This window comes from Gavia stellata, chromosome Z, assembly GCF_030936135.1.
Source record: "Gavia stellata isolate bGavSte3 chromosome Z, bGavSte3.hap2, whole genome shotgun sequence".
NCBI lineage: Eukaryota > Metazoa > Chordata > Aves > Gaviiformes > Gaviidae > Gavia > Gavia stellata.
Genome location: NC_082637.1, coordinates 49674177 through 49687942, shown reverse-complemented (window position 1 = coordinate 49687942; position 13766 = coordinate 49674177). Strand labels below are relative to the sequence as shown.

Genomic DNA, 13766 nt, shown 5'->3' with positions numbered 1-13766 from the left:
GTACTTGCTTTTTGACATAGTGTGAGGAGTACATGACTTCCTTTACATATATTCCCTCACACACACACACTCTTCAAGGAAAAATTATTTCTTTCCTCCATTACAAGAAAATGACACAGTTGTGTTATTAAATGATAAAATTATCCACACACACTAATTGCAGGCCTTCCTTGCTGAGTTTTCTCATGGTCAGGCAAAGGTTCCTCAACAAACAAGTGAGAAAGTTATTGATGCCAATGGCTTCAGAAGGGACCTAGCAATCAACAAAACAAGGCTAAAATGGAATCTCTTCAAGCACAGGCATGCAAACAAGTGCCTGCAGAACAGCCATGTTCTGCTGCTCTGGGGAATCGGCACTCCTGGGTGCCTCACTGAAAGGCCTCTAGTAATGCACACAGCACAGGAGACGGACAGGGGGATTTAGAAATCTGTGTGCAATTACAGGGCTGTGACCTCCTTGCCATCACAAAGATATGGTGGGGTAGCTCACACAACTGGAGTGCCACAATGATTGGATTCAGGCTCTTTAGCAAGCATGGGTTGTGAAGGTAAAGAGGGGGTACCGCACTTCACGTGAGAGAGTAGAGCAGCTAGAGTGCATGGAGCTCTGCCTTGGGACTGCTCAGGAGCCAGTCAAGAGCCTATGGGCCACCATTAGCAGCCAGACCAACACAAGTACTCCTGAAGCACATACCGTAAGATCAACCTTCTGGTATCCGTGACCCCTGAGACCAGAGGGAAAGTCCGGAGCAAGGAAGACTCACCCTCAGAAGAGGGCCACCAGAGTAGGAAGTACTTAACCAGCTTGGACATACTTAAGTCCATGGGGCCTGACGTGTTGCCCCCATGAGTGCTGACGGAGCTGGCTGATGTCATTGCAAGGTCATGTCCATTGCGAGAGGTTCCTGAGGCTTCAAGCAAATGCCACTCCCACCTGGCTGACCAGGCCCAGAGGGTTGTGATTAGCAGCACACAGTCCCAGTTGGAAGCAAGTTGTCATCTTCAGGAAAACACCATCAACATTAGAACCAAAGGGTGAACATAGCAAGAGAACCGAGAAGTTAATTTGTATCAGTTTTAACTGTACCTTTATTGGGAATGACTTGTAATAATTGAGTAATCTGGACCTGCAGTGTTAGTAATGTAAGTGCTAGTAACTGGACTAATAATAATTCTGTTAAACTCTTTAAATTCTAATCAACAAACTCTTGGCTTGCATAGGAAGTGTTTCTTTAGTTCACCAATTGCATGGATGTTTGGCCTTGGACCCCAATCACAAGGACTGGAAGACCGGCTGTCAAATCTGAACGCAACAACTGGTGGAGAATACAGGCAAACCAGGCTGTATCTTAGATGCAACATGAGCATTCATCGTAGAGAGCTTGTATCATTTTCAACGTTTGCTTCTACACACTTTGGCAAAAGGAGATGGAAAATGCTTTCTTCTTAGACTTGACCTGACATTAACTTGGGAGATAACAACTTAGCTTTCAGTGTCCAGTTTAAAAATCCAGGGGTAAGGAAAACTCAGCACGAATTAAATAAATCCCACACAAAGTAAAATAAAAACAAAGAGTGTTTCTTCAGTACTGACAAACAAATGTGTCCTATTTAAAAATCATGACATTTTCTGATTAGCTTGTTAAGATAGATAAGGAAGACACAATAGACACATATACTTCATAAACAGTTATTTATTAAAGCAAGCAAGTTTCCTTTTCTTTATAAAATATATGTGCTAATCACCAGAAAAAAAACTGTCATCAAGAAAAATAGGTTTGTGCATATATATATATTTTTACTGTACAGATTTTGCAAAGTAAGTGTTTGCATAGATTTCACAGTGCTCCATTATTACTGTCTAAAACAGCCTACCCTCCTGAAGTTTGTCAGTATTATGAGGAACGCTTTGGTTCATACTGAATATATCAGAACAATACAGATAAAACAATAATTGCATTTTATGACTTACTGGAATAGCTAATCTTCAAGTTGAAAACAAAATTGGTTTACAAGCAAAGATAAATAAGCCTTACCCTTCTTGTTCTGAACAATCGTTTCAGAGCTCTACAAAGTTTTCCATGATGCCTTGTCTTGTTTCCATCTGCCAACTTTTTAACTAGAAAAATTCTGAAAGATATCTGCACCCTCAAGCCAGTTCCGAAAACAGGATAGCCCTTTGTCTCTGATCTGTTTTCTTCCCTTGTCAGTAATGATTTCTCCAGTTTGTTTCACAATCACCAGTTTAGGAATTGCTGTTATGTTGTATTTCTTCTTCAGATCGCTGAGGGGAAAAAATTAAAAATAAAACACACCATTAGGGAGCATTTTAAGAAAACTCCTAGTCTCTCATGACAGGTACTTTGGTCAGGATGCATGGGAGAGCAGAAGTGATGAGAACCCAGGCTTCCTCAGAGCTTGAGGCAAAGCACTGGGTAGTACAGGGAGATGAACAAGGCTGCAGCTGGGAGCTGACATGGTGAAACTTTGCTCAGAGAGTTCAGAGAGTTGCAGCTCCCTGCCTGTAACTGCTCTCCACTGCTGCCTGTAGTCTCCACAGGAGCAGAGACTGACTCTCAGAGTCCATGGAAGTGAAGTGTGACACACCTCTCCACCTTGTTTTTACTAGCCAGAAACAGATGTCTTCTGGTCCCTTTTTACTGGCCAGGAGGAGGATCTCACTTAAGTTAGCATCAGACATTTATGCCCATATAAAGATGTTCAAGTGTGCCAATCGCACAGAGCTACTTCCTCTAATTTCCATTACAGCATGATGCATAATACTTTAGCGTAAACAGAAGAGATTGCAGAAATGCCTTAAACTCCCCCAGTGAAACAGGCCTTCTACATACAGAAATGTAAGCAGTCAAATGATTTGGACAACTTAGGTGGGTGGCCCTAATTCCAAGAATGAAATTTCAACTCCTCCTCTGTCCATCACACAGACAATAGTGGCCATTTCTCTATCAGGAGATGGAAAAATCCAGATAGGTTACAAATAACTCGATCTTAAATAGCCTACTGTTCTATAACAAAACATAGTTAAAATACAGCTAAAAAATTAAAAAGCCATACAGTGATGTTCCATGAACAAAATTGGGATCTATTCAAATTGATGAGTAGGTAACCCAGGAAAAATTAGTAAGAAAGGACTTCTGAAGGATGGAAATTTAATGGGATCAAACTCAAGATACATGGAAAATTAATAAATGTATTATTAATACTGGAAATAAAAATAACATTTGGGAGGGGAAAACCTAGAGGACAGAAAACATCAAAAGATAAACAAAAACACTTGCTGACACTGGCACATGGTACATAAAAAGGCATGACTACTAACTACACACCACAGAGATGAAAGTGCACAAATGGCAGGCTATCAGCCACATGAAACAGTAAAATAGAATTCACTGTTTACATAGATGAGTTAAAAGAGATAAGACGCAAACAAAAGGAATATGCAAAAACAGGAGAGAGAATAAAAAAATACCACCTAGTATGCCACTTCAGTTGAGCATGACCCAGGCAACAGAAATGACAAGATGAAAAACATGCCCAATGAAAAGTTTAACATCTATGACACAATTTGTTTGCTACAGGATAAAATAAAGAGGAAAAGAGCAAGGCACATGGATCTATCTTTATAGAAAGATAATATCTTCTATACAAGAAATTCACCTCACTTGGAAGGGTTATGTTTCAGTACATATGACAAAGTAAAATTCAGGACACAAATAAGCCAGAAAAAACAATTTTGAGACTAAGACTTAACCACTAGCACTGACAACAACAATTTTGCGTGAATTTTATTAATTCACAACAGAGGTAATTAAAAGAAAGTCAATGAGCTCCAAGCTCATTAAACATCTCAATGGACATCCAATAAAATCAGTTAGCTGTTGAGAGAGCTGCTCAACAGTAGGAGCTTCAAGTGTTTCCAGGAATTCCATCCAGAACCAGTTCACTGCCCCAGCTCCAATGCGGAAAGCAAGCAGATAAAGAATGTCTTGAAGTTTCCTGCCATGTTTATCAGGACAGTGCAAAAACAAGTTCTTTCCAAATACATGGCAATAGCAAAACCACTACTTTCATTAACACTAAATGTCCAAAGAAGAAAGGAAACCATTTGCTGAATACAAATAAGTAGGCAGAGAAATGGATTTAGACTGACAATCATAAAGTCAGCACTGCACCTGGGTGTTTCCCCACCCTTTTCAAACCGAGCTAAAAGGCAGGAAAACTATCACCTACCTCCTGCCATGTCACACTATTCATGTCATCCTCAGCACATCTATTCATTGAAATAGATGTTCACATGAGAGACCCATGAATGAAACAATATAGATGCTAATGAATTCGTAGTGTTCATTTTGGAAGGCAGAAGTTACAGAAAATATCTTCTAGCATGTCATCCTCACAAGTGATATTCCACAGTTTTTGCGGTAGGAATGTAAGTTATGGTGACAGACATGCTGGTATCTAACAGGAAAAGTGAGGAACATAAAAGCTACGCCCAGGACGCAAGTTGTGCAGTCTAAAAGAAGTCCCAGAAAAATGTAATCAGTTTTCCGGAAGAGGTCATGTGTTTCAGAAGGGGTATAAGAAACAGTTAAGTGAACTGCAATAGATCAGCTAAAAGTAACAACCTCCCCAAAACAAATGTCATCTGTTATATGGAAAATTACCTCCCTGCATTGCCTTCTATCAAAGCGAGCAGAAATTAAGCACCTTTAGAAGAACCAGAGGATAGAGACAAAACAAGCAATAATGGAATAGCCAACTTCTGAAACATGAATTACACCACTCTCAAAACAGAATACTAAATGGAAATGTAGTGCCTGAGTGCTATCACTACAAGCAATAATATGTGCTGCGTGAGGTTCAAATGACAAAGAATTTTGACTGAGTAGAAAAAAAGATTTGTAGACATTGATAAAAAATACAAGCCATTAATATACAGACATTCTCTATGATTTCCTGGAAAAGAGGAGAAGTCTTAAAAATCCAGAAAATAAGACTTAAGTGAAATACTAGCCCAGACAAGGGATTCCTGAAACACATCTTTCTTTCTCTGTTTTTCCTCAAGAGAAGAAAAATCAACAGGTGAAGGATACTGCTCTGCCATTACATTGGCTGAGCAATAATTCTGGAAATATTACAGATGCAGCAATAAAATGGTCTAGGAACAGGTTAGCTTTCTCAGTGAATTCTGAAATAAAAGCAAGCAACCAAGAATCCCCATAGACCTTTCTGAAGTCTACTAAAATAGGAGAAAAAAAAAAACATTCCAAAGCAAGTTCATGTAGAAATCACATAAAAGACTATCACCTCATACCACTTGTATGATGAACAAGATGGGTGGAAGATGCATTCTACCAGTTCAGCAGACAATAAAATAGCTTGAGATGCCTGACATAATGATTCTGTGATGGAGTGATTCAGTTAAGGTTGGAAAAGGCCTGTAAGATCAAGTCAAACCATCAACCCAACACCACCATGCCCACTAAACCATGTCCTGCAGTGCCACGTCTACACGTTTCTTGAATGGCTCCAGGGATGGTGACTCCATCACCTCCCTGGGCAGCCTGTTCCAATGCTTCACCACTCTCTCAGTAAAGAAATTTTTCCTAATATCCAGTCTAAACCTTCCCTGGTGCAACTTGAGGCCATTTCCTCTTGTCCTATCACTTGTCACTTGGAAGAAGAGACCAACACCCACCTCTCTGCAGCCCCCTTTCAGGTAATTGTAGACAGCGATGAGGTCTCCCCTCAGCCTCGTCTTCTCCAGGCTAAACAGCCTTAGTTCCCTCAGCTGCTCCTCATAAGACTTGTGCTCCACACCCCTCACCAGCTTTGTCACCCTTCTCTGGACACACTCCAGCACCTCAATGTCCTTCTTGTAGTGAGGGGCTCAAAACTGAACACAGTATTCGAGGTGCGGCCTCACCAGCGCTGAGTACAGGGGCACGATCACCTCCCTACTCCTGCTGGCCACACCATTTCTGATACAGGCCAGGATGCTGTTGGCCTTCTTGGCCACTTGGGCACACTGCTGGCTCATCTTCAGCCGGCTGTCATTCAACACCCCCAGGTCCTTTTCCACTGGGCAGCTTTCCAGCCACTTGTCCCCAAGGCTGGAGCGTTGCATGGGGTTGTTGTGGCCAAAGTGCAGAACCTGGCACTTGGCCTTGTTGACCCTCATACAATTGGCCTGGGCCCATCGATCCAGCCTGTTCAGATCCCTCTGCAGAGCCTTCTGACCCTCGAGCAGACCAACACTCCCCCCCAGCTTGGTGTCGTCTACAAACTTGCTGAGGGAGCACTCAAACCCCTCATCCAAATCGTCAATAAATACATTAAACAAGACCGGCCCCAAAACTGAGCCCTGGGGGACACCACTTGTGACCGGCCACCAACTGGATTTCACCCCATTCACCACGACTCTCTGGGCTCGGCCGTCCAGCCAGTTTTTGACCCAGCGAAGAGCGCACCTGTCTAAGCCACGAATCGCCAGCTTCTCCAGGAGAATACTGTGGGAGACAGCGTCGAAGGCTTTACTGAAGTCCAGGCAGACAACATCGACAGCCTTTCTCTCATCCACTAGGCGGGTCACCTGGTCATAGAAGGAGATCAGGTTGGTCAAGCAGGACCTGCCTTTCATGAACCCATGCTGGGTGGGCCTGATCCCTTGGTTGTCCTGCACGTGCCCTGTGAGCGCCCTCAAGATGAACCTCTCTGTAATCTTCCCTGGCACCAAGGTCAGGCTGACAGGCCTGTAGTTCCCCGGACCCTCCTTCCGGCCCTTCTTGTAGATGGGTGTCACGCTGGCAAGCCTCCAGGTGTCTGGGACTGCCCCTGTTAACTGTAGCAATCAGAGACAGAGCAGTAGGAAACCGAAGGTAATTTGCTATGGAGACTGGAAACTAACAGTTTGCTTTCCTAAGGGAATGCACATATAGCTCACTCACTCCAGCACAGCACCTTGTTTACACAGCTTCTGGGCATGCACATGGAAGTTGCTTGCATCAAACCAGACTGAAGCATGCACAGATTTTGCTTACATATGTGTCCAACCTGTAAAGTGAATGGACCTGAAGAAGGCTCAGGAACAGTTCTGCAGACAATGCTTCTTAATCACTGTGTACATGTGTACAGGTGCTTACAAAAACAACTTTTTAAAACCTGTTAAGATCATCCTCTCCTATACAGATCTCAAATCCTGTGACTCACCCGCACCAACTAGATATGCGTCATGGGACTAACTCCAATGACAATTTATTAAATCATTAACCATAAATAGAGACATCACATGTGCTACAAAGGCAAACTCAATTCTCTTACAGTAAAATACAGTGATGTAACTAATGACATTCTTAAAAAACAGTTGCTTAGCTATTCCCAGGTAATTGTAAAGGTACATACAGTGTCTTATTCACTAGAAAAATCTAAGACCCAAACAGAGAAAGCAAAAAAGGAAGCTGTAATAGAAGATAGCTATGGAAATCTGAACAAGTAACCTTTGTACAGGCAAAGAAAATCTTTCAGCAGAATCCTTTGCGATATCAGACCCTGGCCATGCAGATTAGAACATGAGAGAGCAACCTTCATTTGCCTATGAAATACCAAAAAGATGAAGTTAAGATTGAGGTAAACTGGAAGTCATTGTTATTGTTAGGTCTTTTGATTCTTATGAGAAGGCTGGTGAAAGTTTCTGAGCACGGGTTTTATATTACCAGGTAGTACTGGCATCGTCTGGGATGGAGTTTTCTTCATAGCAGCTTGCATGGTGATTTGTTTTATATTTGTTACTAACCATTGTTGAAAACACACCAATGTTTTAGCTATTGCTCAACAGTGCTTTTCTGTTTCTTATGCTGCCCTGCCAGAGAGTAAGCTGGGGGTGCATGAGAAGCTGGGAGGGAACACAGCTGGGACAGCTGACCCCGACTGACCAAAGGGATATCCCACACCATATGACACTGTGCTCAGCAATAAAAGCTGAAGAAAGGAGGAGGAAGGGACTGACATTTGGAGTTAGGGCATTTGTCTTCCCAAGCAACCGTTACACATGATGAAGCCCCGCTATCCTGGAAATTGCTAAACACATGCCTGCCGATGGGAGGTAGTGAATGAATTATTTTTGCTTTGCTTGTGTGTTCACCTTTGCTTTATCTATTAAACTGTCTTCATCTCAACCCATAAGTTTTCTCACTTTCACCCTTCAGATTCTCTGCCCCATCCCACTGGGGCAGGGAGTGATGCAGCAGCTGGGTGGGGCTTGGCTGCCTACCAGGGTTAACTCACAACATACGTGAACTATTTTTATATAAGGGTTTAAGATCTATACACAAGAGGGTTTTTGAGATGTAGACAACACGGGGCAAAGTTAATACCACATTGGGAACATAAATGGTACCTTTTATACACTTGTGTAATGTGATATGTGACAATATTTGAATTTTAACAGTTTTCACTTGGAAATGCTTTCACTTGAAAGTGATGGACATCTTGCTAATCTGCTTCTAGCAGTACACCCTGTAATACACAGCTGTGTGCCTATTTTCTTTTAGCTGTGAACTTCCTGCATTGTTAACTGTTAGTCACACAAACAAGAGCATCATATGGATGGGATTAAACTTTAAAGTGCCTGTTGAGATTTTGGGATAGCAATCTAAAAAGAGCTATTGCCGGTTCTAGTCTTAACTGCTCAGATACTTTCACTCTTTTCCTTCTGCCTTCCTTTTTTAGCTGCCCCCCTCATCTATTCCCATAGGTGCCAATCCACCCTCATACCTAACGTTTCCTAATTATAAAATGTAAACATTCCCTTTTTATTTTCCTTTTTCTTTGGGATGCTAATTTTCACTGAGTTGTACAGGAGATGGTCTCGGTAAATACCTATCTGGCAGCTTGCAAGAACTACTAGCATGCACTGGGCACCCACACAGAGAATGATGCCTTTCACAGTAGAGCTCAGTATAAACACAGCAGTATGTCTTTGTGTATCGTAATTACACCACCAGTTCCCATTTACTAGCATTTATTGTTGACACGTTCTGTCCTACTCCTGCTCTTCCTCTCTACTATTCCTTTCTCCTCCTAGTGCTTACTTCCAACTCGATTGTCTTCACATACCCCTGCAAGGATCAAAAGCCTGCGCGCTTCAGGCAGCAAAAATCAACATTAAAGCTGCAAATAGTCAAGGCGTCAGGACCAGTATTTCCTGTTAGTCACACCACAGACTACATGAAGTAGAAGAGGTGCAGTCCCACCTCAGGGAAATAATCAGGACTGACAGCATGGAAGTCTTGAGATCCTGCTCTGAACTCAGTATTTTGCTTCTCTGCAGGTATGTGCAAGGCGTTACACTTCACACACTACAAGTATGAATGCAGTCTATTTCTTAACAAGACAAAATTCACCCCCAAGAAACTCCATGCTTCCATTTGTGAAATGTGTTTTAGATGGCAAATTTAAAATTGGCTCTATTGTGCCTGGAAGAGACTTCAGTCTATACTGTTAATTATGTACCTTAAACACTGAAGTCACCAGCCAGAATATTTTAACTTCACTGAAGATACCGAAATGCCTTCTTTACATAGTCCACAAAAAAGCAACCAATTTGAATTACTTACAGTGGAACTTTAAAAATCCTAATGAATAATAAATGTTAATAAATATGTGAATGTTAATAAATATTAATAAATATGTGAATGTTAATAAATATTAATAATCAAATTATTAATTGATGTTAGTAAATTTTGAAATTATACTCTTACTTAGAACTAGTGTCTAGCCAGAATTGTAGTTTAGTGAACACACATCTGTCTGCTGTGTCTGTAGACACAAGTCTACAATGATTCACCAGTACCCCTGACGCATAACTACCAGGTAATTCAACCTAAACACCCTGAACATCTCTGTACAGCACTTTGTTATATGCAAGAAATACAACTTCAAAAACATTGCCCTTTCATATCCCTCTGCGCTTTGTTCTTCAGTAAGCCACTTCAAACACTATGATCTTGCAGCTATCCCCGACAGGACAAGCCATGTTTCTCTACAGGATTCTGAAGGGCATTATGGACTGCCACAGAAAAGCCAATTAAACTATCTCTTGTTACCTCCATTCCACATGACTTGAGCAAGTGCAGAGTCAGAAATAGACCCATAATCCACGGAGGCTGAAGCAGTAATCTCATTCCTATGGTCTATGCCAAACAGCTTGCTGGATGCAGTAACTTCTAGTGCTACATTTCTGTCAGGAAATGTGCCTGAATTCTATTAGGATTAGCAGTTACCAAATACAATTACTGCCTGGGGAGCCTTTGGAGAGCTATGGAAAACAGCATTGTTATTTCAATCTATTTTTAAGTCAATGGAAACTGTCGTTAAAAAGGCCTAACATTAATTGGCTGTGACATCCAGGAATGAGTCAAGGAAGGATGAAATAGTTCCTGGCTTCAGGCTGTTTCCTCTTGAGGTTGTCAAAGTACACTGACAAAACAAAATTAGTAAACCTGCTCCGCGTTGAGTGAGTAGCTAGAGTGTTACACAGCTCTGTCTCAGGTGGCACACAGGGATGGATCTGGAGTTAAATGAAGTTACTATAAGGACTAGAGTACTTTGTTAGAAGAACAACTCTTGTTGTGAGTTTAATTACCCAGTCTATGTTTAAAAGTCACACTAACTTCTTGACTTTGTGGAAAATATTGTTACAGATGTCATCAATCTACTTACACATTAGTTAAGGGGGAGGGGAACCTTTACCAATATTTACATGCATTTTAAGTCTCCATTTATAGGCATTTCAGTGGCCCTAAACATCTTACCTGTGCCCCCATAATCCCAATCTATATTTCTTGGTATGAGCTAAATCATATTTCTGACAGTCATCCAAATTAGTCCGCACCCTTGACTTAGGGCATCAAAACAGTTCTTGGTATTATCCTTCACCCTGCTACTTACACATGGTCATGTCCTTTTTTGTTGTTGTTGTTTTGCTGAGCAAGCTGCGTACAGGAATGCCCCTTTAGAAACCTATCAGCACAAGAATCTTACATCCCAGTTACCATGTGCATTTGCCACAGCTAAATTCCTGCTGTTATTACACTTCTTTTTCACCTATGCTACCTGTACCTGTCTAAAATTCTTCATAGTTTGCTCTGCTCTCCTGTAAGTTGTTCAGCTATGAGTTTTGCTGCTTCTTCATCTGCCTTTTTTCCAGAACATTAATAAGCTAGACAACCCAGAACAACCTCCATAACAACTACTGCTGTGCTGAAAAACAATCACTTGATCCTCGTTTGCCATTAGTTTGTTTTTGACTCACGATTGATGTTATCTTGTTAATAGCTGGGGTCTTTATTAACCCTTCTCCGAAGATCTTTTAAATCTTAATTGAAGTATGCAAAACTAGTTTTGCTTCATCGCCTTCTTTCAGATGTAACAGGCTAAAGCCAAGTTACTTCTCTGAAGAAAGTAAGCTGTCAGTTTGATGTTAGTTTGCGGTACACCTCCGTGGGAGCGCAGGGAGAGCCAGCTAGCTGCAGCCGCTGCTCAGAGGACAGGACGAAGGCAGGACGAGACCGACGGGACGCTGAACCGAACGCAAGACGCCGCAACCTGGATTTCAGAGCGCTCAGCGGGAGGGGAAGGAGCGGACCAAGAGGGCAGCTGGAGGTCCCGGGGTGCCCTACTTTGGAGGAGGGGTGCCAGCAGAGACGCGGACGGTGGGGGCAGACGCACCGCCCCCTCGCGGCCTGCCAGGCGGGCGCAGCCCCCGGCCCGAGCGCCCCTGGCGGGAAGGCCCGGGCGCGGCCGGGGGTGGCCGCCGATGGTACTCACTGCTTGTAGGGGTCGTGGAAGGGCAGGGCCAGCCAGTCCCCGTGCATGGCGTGCATGTAGGCCGCCATCTCCTCGGCGCTGTGGTCGGAGGAGACGAAGACGACCTCGAAGGGGGCGGGGGGCTCGGTTCCCTCCAGCAGCTCCGTGTAGAAGTCGCAGAGCACGGGGGTGAAGTCGCGGCACGGCGAGCACCAGCCGGCGGAGAAGTACAAGCCCACGACCTTGTTCTGCAGGGCCTCCTCGGGGTCCACGCTGCGGCCGTCCTTGCTGACCAGGAGCCGCCCACTGAACACATCCACCATGCTGCCGCCGGCCGGCCCCCAGGGGACGCAGCAGAGCGCAGGGTGGCACCGGGAGCTGCGAACCCAGGCGGCCCCCGGCGCGGCGCCCGGCACCTCCACGCTGGGACCGTCCTCCCGCCCCAGCCGCGCCGCTCAGCCCACCCAGGACAACGGCTCGGCGCGCGCCCCACGCCCCCCGAACACACGACACTCCAACCCTCCCCTCAGCCTACGGCGGCCGCCAGCTTTATAGCCGCCCGCCACGGCCCGTGTCCGCCCACCGCTGACTGACAGCGGCGGCTGCCAATCGCCACGCAGGAGGGCGCGGTCACGTCACGCCCCCTGCCTGTGCCCTCGGCGGCAGGGAGAAGGGAGCCAACGGGCGGCGGGTTGGAGCGCCGGCGGCGGAGCGGCCGCTCCGGCCCTCGAGGTCGCTGCCGGAGCCAGGCGAGTACCCCGCGGCACCCCGCTGCCGGCAGCTCGGGGACGCGCCGGGGACTGCAGGGGCGGCGGAGCAGGGGGCGTTGTCAGCTGTCCGGGGTAACGCGGGACAGCGCGTACTACGGGCCCGCGCCGCCGCCGTCCACGAAAAGAGCTTTTTTCTTTCCTGAGAGAGTTTCTGAAGGTGCGGGTCGCGCTGGAGGGGAGGGCTTACCCTGCTCAGCCTCAGCAGGCAGGTCATGACCGCCGCGGCAGGCAGCCTGGCTGCAGTGCGGCCGTCGCCGTGGCGGTGCCCCGGGGCGCCGGCGAAGGGTGCAGCGTGAGGGGCGGCCCGGCTGCGGCGGGGGGCGGTGCGCGTGAGGGGTCCGTGGGGTTTCTCGGGAGGGGAAAGGCACGCGCTCCGTTTCTCTCCCGGGCCTACCTTAGTGCCTGTTGCGCAAAGCGAGGGGTTTGAGCTAGAGGTGTTCTTCCTCTTGTTCCTCCGAGTGCCACACGGCCTTTTTGAGAAGGCAAGCACATTTCAGGACTTACTAAGCTTACTGCAGATACCGAACTTTTAATACGTTTAAGCGGTGATCACCTTCACACGGCTGTCAGACCTCTTCAGCCTGTCATGGGTTTCACCTTCTCTCCCCTGAAGACCTCATCGCAAGGCGGGGTCGGCTTTGGCACTGAATTTGGTTTTGGCGGACATACGGCACTGCATGTTTTTCTAGCATGGAAAATCATCTGAATTCTAGTTATAGAAGGGTCTGTCTATTCTCCATCCAAGCAGAGGAGGAATTCTCATTTTATTCCGGTGCATTTACCTTGTGTTTGGGTTGAATAATGCTTTTTTACTGAGTTAGAAATTAATAAAAATAGTATTGTATTACAAATATACAATCTCTTTTCTGCCTAAAGCAACCTGCAAAAAGGAAATGAAAGGCAATTTGGCTGTAGGAGACTTACATCACAGTTTAATTAAAGGGTCATTACAGGGCGAGAACCACACCTGGTACATTGTCTCGTTTTCATTAATTGCACAATACCCAATTAAAAGAGAATTCATCTTAAACAAAAAATATAAATATCCCCAAAACCAGATTCTGGTATTTATACTGGATACTTCAAGTGTCTAATCATGGAGCTACCATAGAAAATATGTGTATCCAAATGCATGCTAGGTTTTTGCTGTTTGGTTGGTCCTCTTTTTTA

The 13766-nt window shown here is 44.8% G+C and overlaps 1 protein-coding gene across 1 annotated transcript; it reads right to left on the bottom strand.

The window, feature by feature from the left end:
• Positions 1-1676: 1676 nt before the first annotated feature.
• NXNL2 (nucleoredoxin like 2) lies at positions 1677-12149 on the bottom strand. Its single transcript, XM_059834057.1, has 2 exons — positions 11848-12149; positions 1677-2284 (listed from the first exon to the last, which is right to left on the bottom strand). The coding sequence occupies exons 1-2, from the start codon at positions 12147-12149 to the stop codon at positions 2116-2118; spliced, it is 471 nt and encodes a 156-aa protein (XP_059690040.1). The 3' UTR covers positions 1677-2115.
• Between the last annotated feature and the right edge of the window lie 1617 nt (positions 12150-13766).